Raw genomic sequence first — 23,065 nt, 5'->3', positions numbered from 1 at the left:
GTGATACTGCAGTCCTCAACTTACTCACAGAATGGTAGGAGTTGGAAGGGACCTCTAGAGATCACTTAGTCCAGCCCCTCCACACTAAAGCAGGTTAATCTTACTCACCAGCTCTTTGGAAACTCTGAAGTTCTCCTTTGTGAAAGATGCAGAATAAGGTCTTTTTCCTATTTGCAGTGCATTTATCTGAGCTTGACAAGTAACACCTCTAGCCTAGGAAAGATGGTGGAATGAAACTGAATGACATCACACTCAGGAGTTTACAGTCATCATAATAATACATAATTCTGGGATGAAATGGTGGTTGTGAAATGACGTACATTGTGAATTACCTGACACTGGATACTTCCAGAATCTAAAAGACTGTGTGTAGTTTTGATCAGAATAAAACAGCTCTTATGGTTATGTTTTTCCCTACTGATTGACCTCAAGGGCTTACTGCAACCTAAAAATTCCATTTTTACTATACCCTTTCCAGGACCTTAGAGAAGGACCTCACTGAAGAGTTCAAGTCACATGAAAAGTCAGCTGTGGACCAAAAAGATAATTTACATCTGCCAAGTATTAGTATACTACTGACACTGTGGCCCTCCTCCTCCTTCCCTTTATGAGGAAGGGACAAGGGGAAAGGGTATAGATTCTCTGAATCTCAGCCACAGAAAATAATTGATGTGCCATCAGTACCATAAAGTACTGATTGAGCCCCAAAACACAGCAGTTTCTATAGTTCTTCACCTCATCTGTGGTCACTGAAATGACGTACATCAGTGGGTTATCTTTGCTGGTCCGTTCTGGAAGATAGATGGTTACAGATGCCATCTTTACTGGAATACTTCCTGTTGTTACCTGTGAAGCAAATAACAACTCACAATTAATTCAGACAGCTATACTTACATATGCATAAATTCCTTGATATAATAAGAACAACACAAATCATCAATGAGAGAACTGGACTCCTTCTGCATCAGTGTGTTTTTGTACTAAGACACTTAGTAGGATAGCAACTCTATTATGCCAATAGTAAAGCAGAAGGTGTACTGTATAGTTTCAAGCCACTGTTTCCTTAGCAAAGATATTAACTGCATGAAATATGTTTTGAAAAGTAAATATTCTGCCACAGCTAATAGGACTGTTTTTTAGTCCTTTAGAATAGCAGTTATAGGAATGTAAATGGAACATAATCTAAATTTCTTCCACGTTGCATATCTGGATCTAGGCTTTTCTGAGTTATGTAATAAATGCTGTGATCTGGCTAATCTGTGCATCTGGTTTGAGCACTTAATCCTCGCCAAACTTCAAATTTCAAAGTCCAAGCCTGCAAAGACTTGTTTTTCTTTACCAAGTCAACAGAAGACAAATATGTTATGTGAAAAAAACAGTCTAAGTTAAGCATTAACTTTCTTCTAAATATGTAAACAGTGCAGGACCAATCCCTCCCTGTAGTGGGTCTGGGACGGTAGTGATTTTCCACAGCAGCTCCTGCAGTACCGTCCCAGACCCACTACACTCCCCCATTCCACCTATGCAGTAAGTTAAAATTTCATCCTTAACCTCATATAAAGACTGTACGCATTTATCCCCCAACTATTTGCAATTCTTTTTTTTTTTTACTTTACTGATTCAAAAGCATCAAAACCAGACAGTGAACTCTGGAATGTTTTTTTAAACTATGTTTTGGAACCAGGCTACACAAGGATATAAGGCAGCTTCTTGAACCATAACTAGGAACGTTTACTAACCTTAACTGAGAAGTTGAACGTGGGGCCAATATCTTCAAAATTATTCACAGTGGAAGGAATGTTAAGACCAGAGTATACTTCATAAAAGTTGATGTTGGCAAGCCTAGTTAACGACCATAAAACAATACATTTCAATCTGGCAGTTGCTTTGAAAACATGTTACTGGATGTGCAGTTGTGAAACAGGTCAGAGGTGCAGTCAGAGGAAAAATCAGTCACTTTTATTGCTGTTTGAATTTTAAAAAGTTGGTTAAGAAAAGCCCAGGCTGAAGCAAGCATGTGAAGGTAAGATAGGAGGGCTGTGGGAGATGCAGGCTTTGCTCAGCCTCCTGTACCCCATGGTGTGTCATGTCATTTTGCATGCTCCTCTCTCATGCACAAACTGCAATCTTCAGTCTTGCTGTGGCCTCTCTCCTCAGAAAGGGACCCCCACAGCCTCTCTTGGTGTATCTGCAACAGCAAATATCAACAGACTCTGCAGCAAAACCTCAGCCCTAACACCATAGAGAGTAGGCAAACTTGTTTCCACACTACCTGGGTGTGGAAACACACACAGCATGCTGCTTGTGTGCATAGTGCTTACTGTGTAGACCTTGGTCTCCTCTGGGACGCTTTCTTTAGTATTTAGAGTTTCAAAATTTCCAAAATAACATGAGCATGGTTATAGCCCACCAAAGCATGAAGTTACAGGTGTGTGATGGAGGGACGTGGATGCTTGATGGGGGGTCAGCCAGCTGGAACCATGCACAAAGACAAAGAAAGTATCCCTGCATAGTGCACTGCACCCCTGGGCTACTTGTGGGCAGTTCCTCTGCTGGACCATCCCAGAACTGTGTCTGCTCTTCTTCATTATCTTACATTAGGAGGCTAACTTGAGCAGTCAAAAAGAAGCTGGGCAGAGAGTTAACAAGGAGCAGGAGCTATCATCATTCCTACATCACCTGTTCATGTAGCACAAGGTACAAATCCATCCTCTTTAACAGTGCTGCTCTCTCTGTTTAATCTGGGTAACATCTACACATACAATTCTAAATTAACACATGTGCAAGTCTCACAGAGGTGCTTCCTGATCAGTTGTGGTCCTCCATAGTGCATCATGGATCCTTTTTGATCCTCCATACTTTCTCCCACAGGCCCTTCACTTGGAGGGCCTCACAAGGACTCCTAGGAAAACCCATGTAATGCATTTTCTGCTTCCTTACTGCTCAAATGTCCAGTGCTTCCAGGACACTCAGTATCAGCTTCCTTGTCCTTGCAGGCCACCTCTTCTGGAAACTCCAGTTAGGATATTTTCTCTAGAAAGGCTTCACTTCAGAAAGACAACACTTTTTCTGAACTCCTGAATTTTAAGAGGTGTTTCCTTGACTATATTACCTACCTTAAGAAGGAACTATCTCTAGACAGATATTTCCCAAGTGAAAGAGTATAAAAACAAGCTAACTCCAAGGGAAGCATTTAAAATTGTACCTTGTTGTAATGTGTGTTTCCTTTAGTTCTTTTAAATTGATTCACTCCAAGAATAACTAATCCTTTTCTGGCAGTAAGGACTCTTTCATGCCTTAACTTGCATATCAACTTGCATCTTCTCATGCTCAGGAGACGCACCTGAATTCCAACCCTGGTTCTTCCTTGAGTAACGGTTTATAAAACAGACTCCATGCCTGGCCTTTTCTGAAGCATTGACTATCTATTCCTATTTTTCAGCTAATTAAATTTTCTGATTCAAGTTTGCACCATCTGTTTCCTTGGAGGCTGCTTAAGTTGCCGTGTGAGCCCCCTGGTGAGATGATTCTGTACTCTCTGCACCTGCTAACTTTAGAATAACTAACACACTGCTTTTGCTGAAGTCTCATGCAACTTTCTCAGGGAAAGAATTTCCATCACTGACCCAAAAGCTTCTCTGCAATTAAAATAATCTGAAAAATTCTTGACAACTCCCCAATAGGTGGACCTAGCTGTGGTGAATGCAGGACATTCTGCAGCTGCTACCACAAAGCAGGTTATTAAACTAATCTTCTGTACTGTGGTCCCTATTCCAGTTCAGGTCATCCTATGCGGCCAACAGTCCTTCTAGTTTTGGTGATCATTGAATTCATTTCCCGAATTCATTGTTGCTCTGCAATTTTAAGCAGCTTTCTCTTTTTTTTCCAATTTATGTAAATCTTTGAGTAATTAGTATTTATTTTCTATCCCTTTACTATTACAAATGTTAGAATGCTTTGGGATGCAAAAGCATTTTTTCACCAAGAATTGGTGACCAATTACATCAAATGTAGCTACATGTAGTTTACCCTAGAAATTGGGAAATATAAACAAATCCCTTCTTTGATAAAAATTAAAATATCCTATCCTAAAACCCAGGAGCCAAACCAGTATATTTTTGTTTCAGTTCTAATTTAAGTTAAATTCTTTTGAACAGTAACAGACTAAATGCTGTTTCAGTAGTTACTGAATAGTTACTGAGTAGTTACTGAGTAGTTACAAATCACCAGGGCTTTCCAGAGCTGAAGATAAGAGGCTTCAAGGGTATCATTTTTTCCCCCTTTTGATAAGAATTTGAGCTGGGACTTTATTATTATTATTTTATTTTTGTTACTGTTCCTTTACTTAATTTTGGTCGCCCTAACTGCAGATTTGATCAAATGACACTACACTTGATCCCAGAGGCCCAACCTTATTATAACCTGTATACTAATTAGATTACCAAAACCACATGCATGGCTTGCTTCTTATGCCACTGCCACTCACATGAACATCTGTAACAATTGTAAACATGGATCCATGACTTCTTACTATATATTCCATAATTTTTTACATGTAAGATAATTGGAAGAACATAAAATTCTGCTACTGTTGATGAAGTGAGACTTTCTGGTGACTTACAAAACAGAAAAAAAAAAGTTTCCCTATCTTTTCTTTTGCCTTTTAAGACGGTTACTATATTCAGATGCCTTGGCAAAATGAGAGAGACTCTTTACATTATCCAGCATACCTTGTGAAGTGAATTTCTGCATCATAACGCAAAGGAATGGATAGGCTGACCTGGTTGTCCAATTCTTCCTCTTCCTTACTTTCACTGTTCATCAAAACACATTTAAGTCAGATATTACAACATTATTTTATACAAGTAAGCTACTAATTCCTACATTGCTTTCATATGATTATGTACTATACCTCAACGCAAGAAAACTTAGAACTGCCACATTCTGAAGGTTTTTCAGGTTAAAATCAAAACTAATATCAAAGGATACCTATGGAAGAGATGAGGAACACACAGTAAATGTCTCAATGGTACAACAACCAAAGGACTTCCCAAAAGCAACATAATTACTCGTATCTGCAACAATCTAGAATTGCCTTCTGAATTTCCCACTGATTTCTAATACTCTAGGAATTGTTTTGTTCTCACTTGTCCCTAAAATTGGCATTGATGTATAAACATGAGCTGTTTGCATTTTTTGATTGTATATAACTAGCTATTAGGTGCAGCAAAAACTGTTCAGGATAGCTTCAATTACATTATTTTAAACACTAGCTTTGTATTCATTCTTTTATTACATTCATACAAACAGGTCTGCTGCTATTTAAAAATTCAAAACAAACTTTTTTTTTTTTTTTCTTTTTTGTAATTAGGGTTGTTTTCCCTTAATTTTGCTCTCCCCACAGCAAAATGTCATGTTTCTATTGTTTCTAGCAAGTTTCTTATTGCTCCAGTTGATTGCATTAGAGGCTGGAAGCCCATTTCCCTATTGCCCTGGAAGAATAAGAGATGCCATGAATATCCCAAGATTTATGGTATATGTGAGGAAAAAAAAAAAAAATTCAATCTCTTCAAGGGCTATGTGGGCCACCCATCTCCTCTCAAAGCAATACTGCAAAGCAATACTGACTTGTAGAAGTTAGCCCTTAGTTTGCTTATTTTAATGCCTCTGAAACCCAAAGGGAAATTACCCAATGTCAAATCTAAGAAATTCTCACCAGCAAGAAATGCAGATTTAGGGGAAAACAACAGCAACACTTTTGTGTATCATTCAATGTTATTTAAACACATTCGCTGTACCTGTTGTCCTGTTCTGAAAACAGGATAACTTATTTGGCAAATGACTGTACTTTCTGCTGTTCCTGTCTGACACGAGACTTCAGTCCCATCACTCTGTGGAGGAAACAAACAGAACAATAACCTTAATACCAGATTTTGACAGCGCAGAGAAGTTCTCAGTCTGTACTTTCAACAGGGTATGTATTAGGCTAAGGAGTGGTACAAAGAGGTGTTAGGACAGTAATTTCTAGAGGCACAGCAGATGGGTGGGGCAAAGGCAGGGTTAGAAGAAAGGTGGGACAAGGACCTCCTGAGCTCCAGTAACCTTGTTACAATTTTGTACTGGGCTTGTAAGAAGGAATACTGGCTAGAGAGAGTGTAAGTCAGTCCTACAGTGCTTTTTCACACTATTTTTACTGAACATTTGCAGGAAAATTTACAAGATCTGAGAGGCAGTTAAGCAGCTGCACTGTAGGAGTTCAGTGAGCAGAGGGGAATTCTGTTGTACTTTTTGTAGAAAAATCTACAACATGCACGTATTTACTACTTTGCAGAATATTTTGCATGTCAACACCCTATACCAAAGACAAACTTGTAGACCATAGCCAGGTGTCATCAATGCGAAAGTAATTCATTACAATGTACTGGTTTTTTCTCACAAGTATCCCTTGCAGACATTTATCACTTGTGAATTACGCTACAAAATAACCCTTGAAAAACAACACCCATGCATTCTTAGCTTATGCTTTTCTTCCTGTTTTGAAGCAGGCACATTTTTGGTTAAAAGCTTCACTTGCATGCTGAAATACTCCCAAGCAACTGGGCTTTTAAAGCATAAGAAAATCCCAGCTCCAGTGTGGTCTTTTGGCACGAGTGGAATGAGCAATTTTACTGCACAACAGGATGGGGAGGTAGAGGGGCACCCTCAGCGCTGTATGAAGTACTTCTGCCAGTTCATTGTTCAGGAAAATGCTGCTCTTGGGAAGCGATGAATGCTCCTCTCCTTCCTCTCCCTTCACTACAGGGATTGCTCTGGATTTCACCCCAAGGATTATCACGCACCTCAGCGGTAGCAGCCTGACCACATAAGCAAAGCACTGAAGACTGGATTTCATCCTTCTGAATTGTTTTGGAGCAACAGTTGAGATTATATATTTAACGTATTGTCCTAAATAGTATGCCTAACACCTTTCTTTTCCATTTTTGAAGACAAAATTCATTAGAAGAAGAGCTTCTGGTATAGCAATCATTTCAATCTGATTAACTGACTGGAACACATGGCCTTGGCAGTAACACTATTTCTAGATCCAAAGTCAGTGCTTTAAGCCTGCATCATCAGTGCTGCATGCTTGATTTATCAAATAAAATTCCCTATGGCACAGCAACTGCATTCAGGCATGTGGTAGAAAGTCAAGAATAAGCTGAGTGTGCCAGGCCTAAAGTGAGGAAAAGATGACTGCAATGCTGAGGTGAGGTCAAACTCAACAGGTTGCCAACTTTTATGCTGAGTTGGCAGTGTGTCTCCTTGACCTAAATAAAATTGATATACCAAAGGGAATAATTCTGGTATCGAAAAAAAAAAAAAAAGATAGAGGTTTGCACACACATTCTTTCCTGGGATAGGCACTACTAGAAAGACATAAAGAAATATAATTTCTCTGAGAACCTTGAAACTCAGCGGCAACACTAGAAACAACGAGGTTGGGTAGCACGTACTGGTAAAGATGATGATGCAAAAAACATGTTGTCTGAAAATGTAGTCTGGATTCTGGTGTTGTATGCATTTTCCTTTTTATTCCTCAATTTCATGTTGAACGTTAGTCTTCTGGTTTTGCTGCTGACAACAAACTGCTGTTTGCTGTTGGAAAATAAAGTCCATTGTTGTAAACAGAGGTACTAGAACAGCTGTGGATCATGAAAATGTGTTGCTTGTAGCCAACAACAAATAACAAGCACAGCAAGACACTTCCTACACTCTATGCACTTAAATGCTCTGCTTTTTAAACCCTTTGACAGAAGAAACCCTATGACTGTGTTTCGTAAAACCAAACAGAATTAGTGCTTTCTCAGACTGTAGGACTTTTATTATGAATGGTCAAAGCCACTTTGCTCATTTTTCAAGGGCTCTGTCCTGGTGGGGAGGTGGACAGATAGCGGGCAGAACACCTGGACAGCAGCTCCAGTAAGAAGTAGCTCTGTGTACTGTGCATGTGTGTCTATATCGGCATATGGACTTGGAACATGGCTGACCTCAGCTTCCCAGTGGCATAGTCTGCTGCAGGATCCTTGCTGCTCCCTGCAGGAGCAACAAAGGGGGCTGCTGCTGCTCTCACAGTGGGTGGCTTTTTCCCACAGCAGCCAGCCAGGCATGATTCTTCTGAATGCTCAGCATGTCCTCATTCTTAAGGTACCAAAACTTGGGTTTGTCTAAGCTGACGAGACTCCTAACTTCTGTATCTTTGTTCCTACCACACCTGTTTTTCCTTGATTAGTTATTTAGACAGAAATGCTATTGCTTTTTTTACTCCTACTATTTCTAAGTAGATACTGAACTAGAAAAGCATTCTCATCTGGAAATTCATCCTAAGCTTTAATACCCAGCCCCAACAATTTCACTGATACAGCTCTTACCCATCATCTGCCTTCCGCTGAACATTCAGAACAAGATCACAGATACAAAGTTCATCATCACCACAGTCTTTAATAAAAGGAATCTGCAAAAAATACCCCCCAAAAATCCTGAATGACAGAACTTGACTTTAAACTTACCTATAGACAACAGAGTACAAACACCTTTGAGGTGAAGCACATTCTTGGTTTGCAGATAACGAAAATCCCTCTGAAGGACATTAAAAACTGGCACATGAACAAGTTAACACCGAGGAATATGTTACTACTCGTCAACTGATCCATAACAGTGGTGCAGGCAGGTTATTGTTGATTCATAACAAATCTAATGTAATAAAAAGTGTTTCATCTCTCTTTTATGCACTCTTTTATTGTAGGATGAAGTAACCTGAAACAGTTAATCTTTGCCATCAACTAGTAGTTCACATCAACAGTGACATAGCTCAACCAATTTGCTTATGCCACGGTGTGTCTGTGTGTGAGCAAGCCCAAGCAATATAGACAAAGGAATAAAAGGAACCAGGGGACATACCTCCAGGCCACTGACCTTAAATAGAACACCAGCACGTACCTCTTCGGTGTTTGTGGGGACTACACATCATGGTCATGTGTATAGCTATGCATTTTTTGATACTAAGTCTGCATACTTACACTGTAGACCACAGATGCAGGAGAATACATATCAAGGACAGGGCTGGAGCCAGGGTTTACAAGGCCAATGTCAATGCGCAAACTAAGTGAATTCACTGCATCGGAAGGTTCCTGTAAAATACATTGCTCAGATGATAGCTGTCAGCATAGGAACAGTCTAAAATTGATAATTGTGTCTTAAACTGAGAATGCATAGTAAAATTATACTTGCTCTAAACAAGAAGAAGCAACAGGACAAAGCTTCAATACATGACAAAAATAATTTTGAGATTCTTCAGGGTGGGCTTTACTTCCATTATAAAGCTTATTCTCCTAGGATTCCTTGAGACTGTATTCATCATAGTTGCTTCTAGGGCTAAGGAACATGTTGATTCTCTGCAATTACTGGTCCTCAAAAGCTATCACCAGCTGACTTTCTTTCTCACCTGGCTGAAGAAGTCAAATTTCTATTCCACTCTGCCTTACTATCACAGACAGCAGCTAGGCCTGAGCGACACTAAACCACAATATACCTCGTGCTTCTGTTTCTTAGTATTGGATGAATACTCTTGTAGCCCTATGGCTCATGGCCCTACAGTAGTGCTAAATGTAAGGAACAAGTCAAAGGTATTTGTAATACAAAGCAAAGCAGGTACAGAAGTCCTCTACCTGACCTAATATCATGCAAGGGGCATAAGGAAACACTCACATCTGTGTTTAGTCTTTGGTTCCAGAGAAAGATGGAGACATGTTTTGTTTTGGTTTATGTTTTTTTCCTAGGTGTTTACCTAGGACTAGCATGCACTAGAAGTCTGCTTGACTAGAAGTCTGCTTGTTTGAGAGAAAATATTTGCGTGTATGTTTTAGTTCTTACTGAAGAATCTACTCAGCGGGAAATGAAAACCTATTGAAATTCTGGCCTGTGGGCTCTATGTTATGTCAGAGCTGAATTATATAATTAAGAGCTGCCTCTTCTATCCTTAAAAGCTCTGCCGAACTTGTCAGTTTCTTTGAAATCAGAATCTTACTAAATATTTTTCAATTGTGAGGGATTTGAGAAATGTAAATCATGGAGGGCACCATACATGAAATTAATCTTACAGTCACAAAATTCATCATCATCATCCTCTGATTGTTTTTGTCACACCAGACCATTTGTAATTGCACTTACCTGTACATTGAAGATGTCATGAACACAATTCTCATGATGTACCAAAAGATCCCTCTGCATGTATCTTTCATTATTTTCTTTGAACAGTCCTCTAGAAGTCACTCTAGAGGACTGGAGATCTGCATCCAATGTTGCAGTGTACTTTATAGCTACAAGAAGAATAACAGTACATTTTTTGCGAAGTTTGACTACCCATGATCTCATTACTACACTCAACATTACAGTGACCAGACTGTCCAAACAACACTAAATATTTTACTTTTTTGTAGCTTGCTAAACATGGAGCACTCTCAAAATGAAAAGATATTCTCTTGTGTTTTCCAAAGCAGTTAAACAGGTTTAAGTCTTGGTGTAAGTTCCCATCCGCAGAGAGCACATTAAATGGCAATCAATTCAGTCTCCACTGCAGATGTCTGAGCCTGCAGCTCAGGCAAGAAGCCAGTCAGCAGCGCCAGGATTATGCTAGATAAAGGGGCCTTGCAACAATATCCCTCAACTCTGAGGAGACTATAACGAATCTGCATCTTCAATCACATAATAATTTTTGTCTTCTTCTCTTTGTACTATGACTGATAATTCTGTGGAACTTCACTGCTATTTTATAGCTCACAATCATGAGTTCCTAAAGGCACTATACATAGCACTGAACCATTCCAACTGGTGTTAACCATGACATTAAACTAACAGATTCATGAGAGGCCAGTATTGGTCTCAGAAATATTGGTGAGCTCTTATCCTCTGAAAAGAAGAGCTTCTCCCCACTGACATCAGCTCTGAAGATAGAGGAAAAGTCTGCAGTCTGCTGTTGAAACCAGCAGGTTGGAAAAGACTAACTTCCTCACTAATGACATTTGTCATTTGACAATGTTTGTTGAACCCAAGGATAGAGCTCTCATTTGTACTGTTATTGCTCACTTTTCAAAGATTATGGAGCCAGTGACAAACATAGGTCATTAAAAAAAAAAAAAAACTTTCTCAAGCACTTAAGTTTTATACCGATTTTGCCTCTTTTGATATTCAATCTACTATGCCTTTAGAATTTCCACTAGTCATTTCAATAATGGACTTTTGAAGAAATTAATATAAGACAAGTCATTGAAATACTCTTACCCACTTGATTATTTCTCTTAGCAGGTCTAAATGTAGCCTGAAAACATATTTTGACAGTTATTTCTGTGTTCTTGTTCACCAGACTGATTTTCTCAGGTTTAAATGAGGCAATTATGGACACATTTGCAATGCTTCGTGACCTGAAAAATGTTTTTTAAAGGTTACATGTGATTTTGAAGAGCCCTAGGGAAAGTATAAGCTATTGCCTACTACTGTCTGTAAATGTAACTTTAATTTGTTGGTTCCCAATGGAAACATTTTTTTTAACAGCACTGGTAAAGTTTTCACTGCATATAAGTGAATTTGTTGATACAGTAGCTTTCAGTAATGACAATAAATAATTTATCGTGCCAAATTAATGGATAATTAATGTCTTTCTCTTGATACTCTAATCCTTCCTTTAGGATAACAGAATGAAGCCCTTGTCCTGTTTTCCCAGTAAGTAACCTTCTTCTGCTCCATTACTGAAGTTACTGACCTCCTCTGGGAAGATGAAGGGGGGCAATTCTTTATTTTAATTAATAATTGTATTTTTCAGAAAAACAGCTTTTTTGTAATTAATCAAGATTTTCAAGAACAGTTTCAAAAGAACCCTGCATGTAAAAACAAACACTTCAATCAAAAGTGAAACTCGTTAATCACACCAAATGCCAGGGTGAAAGAAAAATTATCATCTTCATTAATCAAATCTAAATAAATGCTGCTCCAAGGAGTACCATTTTCTTTAACAAAATTCTCACCAGCACCAACAGCAGTTCTATTATGGGTCAGAGATCCAAACTGACAATTCATTTTTAATAATCTTGTCCGTTATGAAATAAGTAGCAATACAGTGACGTTTTTCTTGTTACAATGGGGAGCCTCAGGCAACAGAAAGGAAAGCAAGCTGCATTTTAATTTAGCTCTTCAACCAAATAGTGGAAAAAACCACAACACCTAGGGAGGCAGATTATCTGGGTTCTATGAAGACTTACTTCTTTCTTTCTTCCCCTGGACTGCTCTGGCAAAGGTCATATGTCAGAAAAGAAGGGTTTCTTACCAGAAAATAAGTGCCAGCTCTCTTTCACTGCTCTGTCTCCTTATCCTGCAGGACAATGTTCTCCCTATATCAGACTACCAGCCAGTAAAGATCATGTAGATTGTGAGGGAATTGGTTTCACCTGTCTCAGGCTCAGCTATCAGAATTACACCACAGCTACTGAAGTACAATCAACTGTTACAAATACTCGCAACTAGTCTCATTCCCTGCTGCTGCTCCTTCCCCCTGGACCATGTGTCTGCACAGCAGCAGTGGGTAGGGGTATCTCCTGGCCCTCCTCATTCCTGCCCAGGTCCCTCAAGGCAGCCCCTGCCACTTGCTTTTTCCCCACATGCCCTGTCTCTGCCTCATCCTTGCTGCCCTTGTTTTCAATGGTTTGATGAGACATGCTTAGGAAAGATTTGGTCTAATGCTGTTTTTCAGCTAGCTACAATAGCCACAATGGGGCAATAAGTGTGTTACCTCTACACACATGAAACAAAAGAGCTTTTTCATTTGTTTCGGTGTTTAACTAAATGCTCAACTTGCATCTGAATCATTAAGCACTTCGTTTCTAAAAGAGTTTACCAACCATAGCTGAACCACAATCCCATCCGCACCAACTGATATGTCAGTAATGTCATCATCATCTAAGTCTCTATGGCCATCTACTGATCTTCCGAAGAATTGGAGCCGTTGTCCAAAAGCAGAATCTGATCCTAAAATTTTCTGTGAAAGATATTTTGGTTACTGAGTTTGCCATAAACAAGCTTAAGTCTACAGATAGCAGCCTAAGCAATAGATTTTCGCTGATGTTCCTTGTGTATGCAATGTATTGTTTAAACAAAATGTTTTTGAGGATGTTTTCTCAGATGCTTTTAAGCACTTTTTCCTCCCTTTTTGGAGCAGATAATGGACTAGATTTTTCTGTCTTGGGAGTATATCAACTAACTGCTGAATGCCAGCTAGTATTTACTGGAAACATTTTCCATCTTACGTTGAGCAACTCAAAGAACAAGAAGTTTTACGTGACTTCACCTTCTGCAACCAGAAAGTCTGCATGGATAGTTACATTAACATTGCCACTATACTAGCATATAGGATATGCAAAGACCCTTAAAAGTTTTTTCCTTTAATGTTACATATTTATAGTTTACAGAGTTGGGATTTATCTAATCTTCGTTGCTGTACATTAGTCCTAAAAACCTTAAGAACGGGTGTCAAAAAAATGTACAGGAAATTAGCTGACTTCATACTTGCACATCCTTTTCCTCCATGGGCTTTTAGTTTTAAGTGCCACAACGTTAACTAGGGTATGCTGATGGCTGAAGTAAGGAGAGGCACAAAAACTTGAAAGAAGCCATGAGACTAACAATATTGCTTTAAAAGAGGATGAAACAGTAGCCAATTAAAGGACAGAACATCTTTCTGTTTTCCTTTTGCAGATCCAAGGACACTCAGTACACCATTATGCAACAAAGTTATTTACCTGAGAATACTTGGTACGTATAGTCTTTTGAAATCCATTGTAAATGTAAATTGCTCCAGAGTTTTGGTTTTCCAGTGGTGCACCTATTGCGACATCATTAAAGCCATCCAAATCGATGTCTACAAGCATTGTGATTGCTGATCCAAAGCGAGCATTTTCTGACTCCTGTGGACCTTCCAAGAGCTCTTGTTGATCCAAAAATCCCTTTAGAAAAGGCAAAAAAAGAAAAAGCAAAAACACAGCTATCATTGCACCAGATTAGACATAGGAGCGGTATCCATATGCAGTTTTTTGTTTCTGTTTTCACTACATTCCCCTGGGACTGATCAACCCTGAATTCCTTCCCCATTGTATTGCCCATTCAGTTTGCATTATGTCTCAGTCTTGGCAAACATTACACAGCAAAATCAAAGCATGATATGCAAAGCACTAACAGCAAATATAACCATATGTATAAAGCTTAAATGCTCTCACTGTCCTCATCTGACTGTTCTGAAAGTTTCACAATACATTGAAAAATACAGTCTCCAGTTTTGGATTACCAGTTTTTATGCAGAGGGAATGGAAATTATGTAACTGGACATAATTCTTTGAAACAGAAATGGAATTTCCTAACTAAACTAATGTAAAAAACATGTGCCCAAATGCTAAACTCCTGACCTCTCCAATGCCAATGAAGATTGGTGATCTTTATAGTCAAACAATCACATTTATGCTAACTTAAATTAGCGTCTCTAGCAAATATTGTTCTCATCTTTACCTCAGTCATCACGCTGTCTTTGAAATTTTAGAAATACCAGACAAGTTATTTATTAAAACTGACTAGAAAAGTATTAGTTATGCAACATGGACAAATCGCACAATTACAGGTTTTCTAATTAAAAAAAAAAAAAAGAAAAAACCCATGCTTTCATTATTCTTAACTTTTAAATCATTTTTAACTTATCATTTCACAAATATTAAAATTTGTACAGATAGTTTTCAAAACGTAGAACATAAGCAACTCCATCCTTTCATTTTTGTTTTCTTATGTATTTTGTGTCTAATTCCACAGTCACAAAGCCCAATGTCTGTTGCCACAAGTACCACTTCCAGCACCTCCATTCTACCCTGAAATTGCCTGAGGGTAACATTTTCTGTTGTTCCAGGATGGTCTGACTGTGAGCTGGCACTGAAGAGGATGGTCCTTCCTCTCTATTTATCTGATTGCAATTTGCCTACTAAAAAGGCCATGTTTTGTTTTCTCTAATGGATGGCAGGTATTAATTTGTTTTGCAAGTAAGGAGGAAAAGGAGGTAGGAGGCCTCCATGGATGAGCAAGGATCTGCTGGGACAACTCAGGCAGAAAGCAGCCATCTATGAGAGGTAGAAACAGGGGCTGGCTTCTTGTATAGGAAGAGTATAGGAACATTGCCAGGGCATGCAGGGGTGCAGCTAAGAAGGCTAGAGCTCTTCTAGAATTAAATTTAGCCAGGGAAGTTAAGGATAGTAATAAGGCATTTGTCAAGTACATCAGCAGCAGAAGGAAGACGAGGGGGAATGTGGGCATTCTCCTGAACACAGAGGGTGCCCTGGTGATTGAGGATGCAGAGAAAGCTGAACTACTGAATGCCTTCTTTGCTTCAGTCTTTACGGCCAAGGCCAGTCCTTGGGAAGCCCAGTCCAGCATTGATAATAGGATGGCCAGGACACCAGATGACTTGCCCTGGGTGGAAGAGGAAGAGGTTAAAGACTTGTTGGCCAAGCTTAAGGCTCATAAGTCAATGGGTCCTGATGGAATGCATCTGAGAGTGCTGCGGGAGCTGCCTGATGTGATTGCTAAGCCTCTCTCCATCATTTTTGAACAATCATGGAGGACAGGCAAGGTGCCTGAGGACTGGAGAAAGGCCAGTGTCACTCCAGTCTTCAATAAGGGCAAGAAGGACGACCCAGGAAACTACAGGCCGGTCAGCCTCACCTCCATACCTGGAAAGGTGATGGCACAGCTCATCCTGAATGTTATCACTGAACATATGAAGGATAAGATGGTTATCAGGGGGAGTCAACATGGGTTCACCAAGGAGAAATCCTGCTTGACCAACCTGATAGCGTAATGTGAGTGCATAACCGGCTGGCTAGATGAGGGGAGAGCAGCAGATGGCATCTACCTTGACTTCAGCAAGGCTTTTGACATCCATAACATCCTCATCAGAAAGCTCAGGCAGTGTGGCTTGGATGAGTGGACAGTGAGGTGGATCGAGAGCTGGCTGAATGACAGCCCAGGGGCTGGTGACCAATGGCACAGAATTGAGTTGGAAGCCTGTGGCCAGTGGAGTTCCACAGGGATGGGTTCTGGAACCAGTCTTGTTCAAGATCTTCATCAACAACCTGAATGAGGGGGCAGAGTGTACCCTCAGCAAGTTGCAAGATGACACCAAACTGGGAGGACTGACCAGAAGGCTGTGCTGCCATTCAGTGTGATCTCGACCAGCTTGAGAGCTGGGCAGAGAGGAATTTCATGAAGTTCAACAAGGGCAAGTGCAGAGTCCTGTACCTGGGAAGGAACAACCTCATGCATCAGTACAGGCTGGGGGTCAAACTGCTGAAGAGCAGCTCTGCAGAGAGAGACCTGGGAGTCCTGGTTGATTAAAAACTGTACATGAACCAGCAATGGGGCCTTGTGGCCAAGAAGGCCAGTGGCATCTGGGATGCATCAAGAAGAGTGTGGGCATCAGGTCAAGAAAGGATCTTCTCCCTGTCTACTCTGCCCTGGTCAGGCCTCATCCGGAGTCCTGTGTCCAGTTCTGGGCTCCTCAGCTCAAAAGGGACAGAGAATTTCTGGGGAGAGTCCAGTGCAAGAACACCAAGATGATCAGGGGACTGGAACATCTGTCAGAGGAGGAAAGGCTGCAGGAACTGGGGCTGTTCAGTCTAGAGAAGAGGAGACTGAGGGGGAATCTTATTAACATTTACGAATATGTAAAGGGTGGGTGTCAGTAGGTTGGGACACCCCTTTTTTTTATTGTAGCTAACAACAGGACAAGGGGTAATGGGATGAAGCTGGAACACAAAAAGCTCCATTGAAACATAAGAAAAAAACTATTCTACTGTGAGGGTGAGGGATCAGTGGCACAGGCTGCCCAGAGGGGTTGTGGAGTCTCCTTCCTTGGAGGTCTTCAAAACCCCCCTGGACATGTTCCTATGTGACCTGGCCTAGGTGGAGCTGCTTCTGCAGGGGCGTTGGACTAGATGATCTCTAAAGGTCCCTTCCAACCCTACCATTCTATGATTCTATGAAATCATATTCAGACATCCAATGATTGACTCAGAAACTGTTCAGAAGTGCTAGAGACTTCAAGATTGTTAATACAGATATTTTGAAAACACCTATTACAGGTCTGGATAAAAAGCACAGTCAGTCAAGCATCAGACAAATAACATAGCTTCACTAAACAAAGGAGATAACAAGAGTGAGAACAACTATCCAGTGTGAAAGTCTATTAAGTAATGCAGAAAAGTGTGAGCAGTGCATTCATTAGAACCGTTTTGGGAATACTGTGAGGTGTCAAATGGATTTGCCAAAACCCAGTGACAATCAATTAATTAACGAAAGCTAAGTATTTCAGAGAAACCTTGAGTTATATTTGTGTAAGGTGCTTTGCACAGCCCCTAAAACCAAGACCAGAGAGACACCTAGAGCAGCACACCCCTGGTCACTAATAGCACTAAGATACTAACTTAGTTATTGACTCCATTTTTATCTGTTCCAGCTGGTTTACTCCCAAATTACATGCACCAGCAGTTCTGGTGAAAGTTTGCAGCTGCTGCTGAAAAGCCGAATGGTTGAGATTGCACTGGGAAGGTCTCTATCCACAGCCCTCTAACCAGATGGGTTTTGCACCACTTACCCTCGCCCTTTTCCCACACCCTGGGAAAAGCACATGCTCCATTTCTCATTGCAAAAGCACTTGCAGTATTTCAAACAGTTTGAAAGAGATACACTAAATAGTGACTTTGAGCTCCTGAAGAAAGCCTGGGCCAAAGGCTTTTTAACATGCATATGAGTAGCTTGCTTTGAAAGAAGCCAGCCCTAAACAATGCCAGTGTGAGCAAGTCTTCTATACCAGTTGCGCATGCGGCTATGGCTATGACCACTCTTCTGATGGCTTTCTGATTTAACAGAACAGACACTACCACTAAGTACTACTGTGATTTTCCTTAGTAAAACTGGAGTCCAGGGCAGAATAGTAAATTTGTCCAGCTGCAAATGAAAATATCAGCATTTATCGTGGATGGAGAGGCAGGAAGCTGATAACAATGCCACTCTTACCTTTGCGGTGGAAAACATGTATACTCTCCCTTCCTCTTTCTTCAGGTCATTCATAAACATTGGTGCACCCACAAGCAGTACATCTGTCACAGAATCCCTGTTAATGTCCACTGAACACACCACACTGCCAAAGTAGGAGCCAATCTAAAATCAGCAGTAACAGAATCATTTGTATGTGATTTTATAAAGCATAACATTAGCATCTGATTCAGAAAACTTACACCCAGAAATAGTCCAATACTGAAGAATGAAACTGCCTATGGAAATGAAATTATCACATAACATACTCCAGTGTTTGAAGAATCATATCCTTACTACATGTCCACTGCTTCTGCCCAGTAGCTGCTGCTTAGGCTTTACCACTTAGCAATAAGAATGCAAACAGAGAATAAACCATGGGAAGTATATTTTTAAATATTAAACTATGCAAATTAAATAACCCGATCTCTGATTTACACACAGATTTGTCTTACAAACAGATAAAACCAAAACCACTTAAACTTGCTGCTCTTTTCTAAATGGAGAAAAAGAGAATAAACTTCCAAATCTCCCTTTTCACGTCATCTGCTTCACAACTTCTCAGGCAGGGTGGAGCTCACCGAGTCTCTCCTAATTAGATGTGTCGACAGCATGATATATTAAGTAGCTCTGGATATTAGCTTTTACCACTAACTGGGTAACTTCCTCAACGTTAGAGTTACAGTTAATGTCACGAAATTAGTCTAGTGGCAGAGAAAAGTTCAAGTGGGTTCCAAATGCATTACAAGAAAGAGGAATTTTCAGAACAGCTGCAGTGAGGTTTACTGCTGTGTCAATAAAAACAGATGCCTGCAAAATCTGTGTCAGTGACCAAAAGTACACTTGCCTGCTCGCCTTTCTGAGACTGCACAATTGCGATATTACCATCACTATCAACATCATAAACCACTACTCTGCCCGTGTAGTTGGATCTTGGTGCACCAGCAACAAAATAGACAGAGCTCTGAGTTGAGAGAACAGCAACCGAATAACCTGGGGAGAGAAGCCAACGTTTAGTATGCATGAGAGACCATTAAGTACAAGTCATCAGTTGGTTATCTCTAAAGGCACAGAGGATGAGTCAATCTGGTCCATTAATTGCAGAGAAAGATGCTTTCAAATGAGAAATTAAGCTGTCGCACATGCATAAAATCTGCAATAGTCTTCTGGAGAGAAGAATGACAAAGAGATCAAGTTGAAGCAGGTTTGCAAAATAGCATGGGTAATAGTTAAGACTATTCAATAAAATGTAGATCACAAAAATGTCAGGCTTGCAAAGGAGATGGGAAAAAGAGTGCAAAGAACATCCTTGAAATGAAGAAATAAAGAGAAACATGAGAAGAACATTTGGCCCAGCTTTCAAACCAGGAAGGAACACCTAGCTTCTCCAAAGCCTGTACTGCATTTTCCCAGAGCTCATCAAACCACAGCCTAGTGCTATGGCTGAATAGAACAGGCTACATTAATAGCTTTTCAGCTGAAAGGCTTAGGTTGATTGAGCTGCTTTGAACACTTTAATCCTCATTCTCATTATTCTAACATTATTTGGTTTCAGGAAACATATTTTAATACCAGCAAACAATTTAAGCATGTTTTAGCACTATAAATCTAGTATTAGTACATATTTTACATTTCTGTGATTTAATTACAGTAAAATTATTTTAACAGATGAAAAAATCTTCCTTTATAAAGACTACAGTTAAATTCAACAGCAAAATCCCAGCAATTGGGCAGAATATGCAGGTCTTCAACAAGCTGCAGGACAGTATGAGGAGCACAGTCTAAGTAGATGATACCTTGGTAATTACACAAGTCAGTTTAATTCATATGTTTGTTCAGACACTTTTTAGAGACAAAAAAAGTTACATCAGAGACTAGAAGCTCAACAAGCAACCAGAAAACAAGATTTTATTTTGCAAGTTAAGGTCACATGTTCCTAAATAACACAGGATACAGCCATTTGAAGTGAATGGGTACAGTGCAGAGTAGGTGCCAATCTGTCAAGCTATGATGGGCTAGCAGCTCTTTAGCTTGAGCTCCACCAGGCTGGTGAGAGAGGGCTGATATGGACAGCTCTTGGGGACAGAAGGAGGTAGAAGGGAAATTAAGGGACAGAAAAGGCAACAACATTGCTCCAGAAAGATTAATGCCAATACACTAGAACTGCTTTGCAGAGAAGCGCTGAAAGTTAATGACTTGACCTTCTAAGAATTATTCTAAAAAAGGGAGAAAAAGTCTGTACACATGCAAAAGAGGTACTGCTCATTAGGTTAGGTTTAGATTTATTCCTTTTATTGGATGCAAGTAATGTTAAGCCATAGGGGAAGAGCATGTCAGTTGGAAAACTGCATCTTATTAAATAACTTCAAGGATAAGAAAGTCAAAGGTGCTTAATGTAGTAGCATTATTCCAAGATGAATCATCAGAGCACAAGTGTTGAGAGTTTGCAGAAAACATTCCAATGCACTGACATGACAGACTGACTGGCTTTATTGGGACACAAAAACATATCAGAAAATATATGGAGGTTATAAACACAACATCTGTTGAAGTGCAGCAATATTCCTAAAACTATAAACTGAAGTGGGAAAGACCAAAAAAAGAGCAATTACCTTGTCATCCACATGAAACTGGAGATGTACATACAAGTATTAAAACAGAAGGCATCTGTAACAATTAGTATGATAGACTAAGCAACCCTTTCAAATGCCATGATTTCTTATGTCTCTGACAAAGCCCAATTGTTTTTTTTCAGATTACCACATTGATATGTGTTGAATTTTAAAAACACTAAGAAGATTTAATTCAATGAGTTTTGGACTCGTAAACAAAATATTTTTGCATGCAAAATTATTTTCATATTCTCTTAACATGAGCCTGGCTAGAGCAGAATCTTCCAAGTTTTTATTACCCTAATAAAGACTGATAGATTTCCAAATTTTTATTTCAGCATCTTACCTAGGTAGGAGCTATGATTTCTGTCCTGTAAAATCTTCTCAAAGATGTGGCTTGGGAAGGTGGTGACTTTGTCTGAAGTCTCCTCAACTACTGTCCCACTCCAGTCATAGGCCCCAACAGCACCCAGCAGCAAAACATCCTTTAAAAATGAAAATTAACATTTTAGAACTACCTATTGTAGAAAAAGTGTAAGAGAAGCTGAAGTTACCAAATGTAATTTCCTACATCAGTGTACTTAAGGCAGTGATGTACAGCTTGATTACTGCAGGCAGTTGACTAGATCTGCTTACATGCAGGATTTTACTGCCCTGTTAAGAGGAATTATTACCCCTCTACTGCAATAGGATAAGTGATTGCTTTAGCTCTCATGGCACTGTTCCTTGGGGTAAAAGTGTAACAGGCTGCCCAGAGGGGTTGTGGAGTCTCCTTCCTTGGAGGTCTTCAAGATCCACCTGGACATGTTCCTGATCTAGGTGAACCTGCTTCTGCAGGGGAGTTGGACTAGATGATCTCTAAAGGTCCCTTCCAACCCTTGCCATTCTATGATTCTATAAAATTAGTTTACTTCAATACTGTGATAATTTCCTAAGCCTGTCCGCTCTAGAGTTAGGCTTGCCAAGTCTATGCTTTTATGTACTCATGATCCTGAGAAGACTGAATATTACACAAACAAAATTGTGAGAAAAAGCTAATGTGCCCTTTTTAACTAAAGGGCCAACGAAGGCACTCGAAAGCTGATGGAAAAAAGACACAAGGTTTCATTAAGTAAAATGTCACACACACTTGAATTTTACAAAGGGGACTTGCTTGGTCAAGATAATCTTGGGGTTATCATGATTATCATGAAAAATATATCAAATATATTGTTCTAAGTGAAATATGCTTTAAACAAATATTACTAACTTAACAATTATTAGATAAATTATTTTAAAACATGATTTCTTTATATCTTGGTGACTGCCTAGAAATATATCAGCTTTATGATGTGGTTTCAGTTCCTCTGAGTTACTTAACTGCTGAATATTAACTTGGCACAACTGAATGTTTCATGTTCAGAAATCACTGAACTCATTGGATTAACTCATCTTAAAATCATTATACAAACAAAACTGTTACTCAGCTTCACAGACTAAAGCATATTTTTTCATTTTAGACATGTATACACCATCTATTAGAAATACGTTTTGTGTCATTCAAGTCAAAAAAAGAGAGGATCCTTTGATGTTCTGCTTGTAAAAAAAAAAATCTTAGCAATTGTCATTGTGATTAGTCTTATTTTGTGGTATTTCCAAGCATTTGCATCGATGTAATTACATCTACTTCTATTATTATGTTATTAAATTAACATACCTTTTTCTGTGAGTAATACGCACTGAAGCCCACCTGTGACATTTCCATTTGGAAGGTATCACCTTGATCTGTACCTGGCAAAATAAATATTCACATACATTTGACCTTATAGAACCACACAAGAGATCCAGTCTTTCTGCCTCTTAGTATGTAGCTATATATATATTATAGATATATAATAATATATAAATACTATATATAAATATTATACATATATAGAAATTATAATACAAAAAAATGGAAGTCTGAGAGCTCATAAAACTCTAAATATTTGGAGGAGTTTATGCCAAACTGCTAAAATGGAGCCACAGTGCCACGAGTCTCTTCCAGAAAAGGCAGAAGATGATTCTAAAAGACAGCCTGATTCAGTGTGCACTGTAGCTAATCTCTTTTTATGTTTCCTAGGAAGCACTATTAACACACATTTGCAGCTTTAATAACTGTATATTCACAACTGGTAAATACAATACGAATGTCTGTCATATAGAATGTATAAAAGCTGTTGTTATTGTCTTGAAAAGACACTGTGACACCCAGGAATATTTCTTAGGCTAGATGGATAGGTCTTGAGTAATGGGAATTTAAAACCCAGCAAAACCCAAGAGAA

General features: G+C 39.4%; 1 protein-coding gene across 1 annotated transcript in view; it reads right to left on the bottom strand.

Annotated features, from left to right (window-relative positions):
* The window catches only part of ITGA2 (integrin subunit alpha 2), a 67,547-nt gene that overhangs the window by 10,843 nt on the left and 33,639 nt on the right, over positions 1-23,065 (bottom strand). The window contains exons 10-26 of the mRNA XM_062019593.1: positions 22,459-22,532; positions 21,109-21,247; positions 18,998-19,143; positions 18,133-18,276; positions 13,824-14,027; positions 12,927-13,063; positions 11,317-11,456; positions 10,207-10,355; positions 9,057-9,167; positions 8,409-8,491; positions 7,494-7,635; positions 5,799-5,891; positions 4,913-4,989; positions 4,731-4,814; positions 1,740-1,842; positions 736-846; positions 109-213 (exon numbers count right to left, since the gene is read on the bottom strand). Coding sequence (XP_061875577.1) covers positions 109-213; positions 736-846; positions 1,740-1,842; positions 4,731-4,814; positions 4,913-4,989; positions 5,799-5,891; positions 7,494-7,635; positions 8,409-8,491; positions 9,057-9,167; positions 10,207-10,355; positions 11,317-11,456; positions 12,927-13,063; positions 13,824-14,027; positions 18,133-18,276; positions 18,998-19,143; positions 21,109-21,247; positions 22,459-22,532 — 2,042 coding nt within the window. The remainder of the gene's footprint in view (positions 1-108; positions 214-735; positions 847-1,739; positions 1,843-4,730; positions 4,815-4,912; positions 4,990-5,798; positions 5,892-7,493; positions 7,636-8,408; positions 8,492-9,056; positions 9,168-10,206; positions 10,356-11,316; positions 11,457-12,926; positions 13,064-13,823; positions 14,028-18,132; positions 18,277-18,997; positions 19,144-21,108; positions 21,248-22,458; positions 22,533-23,065) is intronic.

Source organism: Colius striatus, chromosome Z, assembly GCF_028858725.1.
Source record: "Colius striatus isolate bColStr4 chromosome Z, bColStr4.1.hap1, whole genome shotgun sequence".
NCBI classification, from domain to species: Eukaryota; Metazoa; Chordata; class Aves; order Coliiformes; family Coliidae; genus Colius; species Colius striatus.
This window is presented reverse-complemented; position numbering and strand designations above follow the sequence as displayed.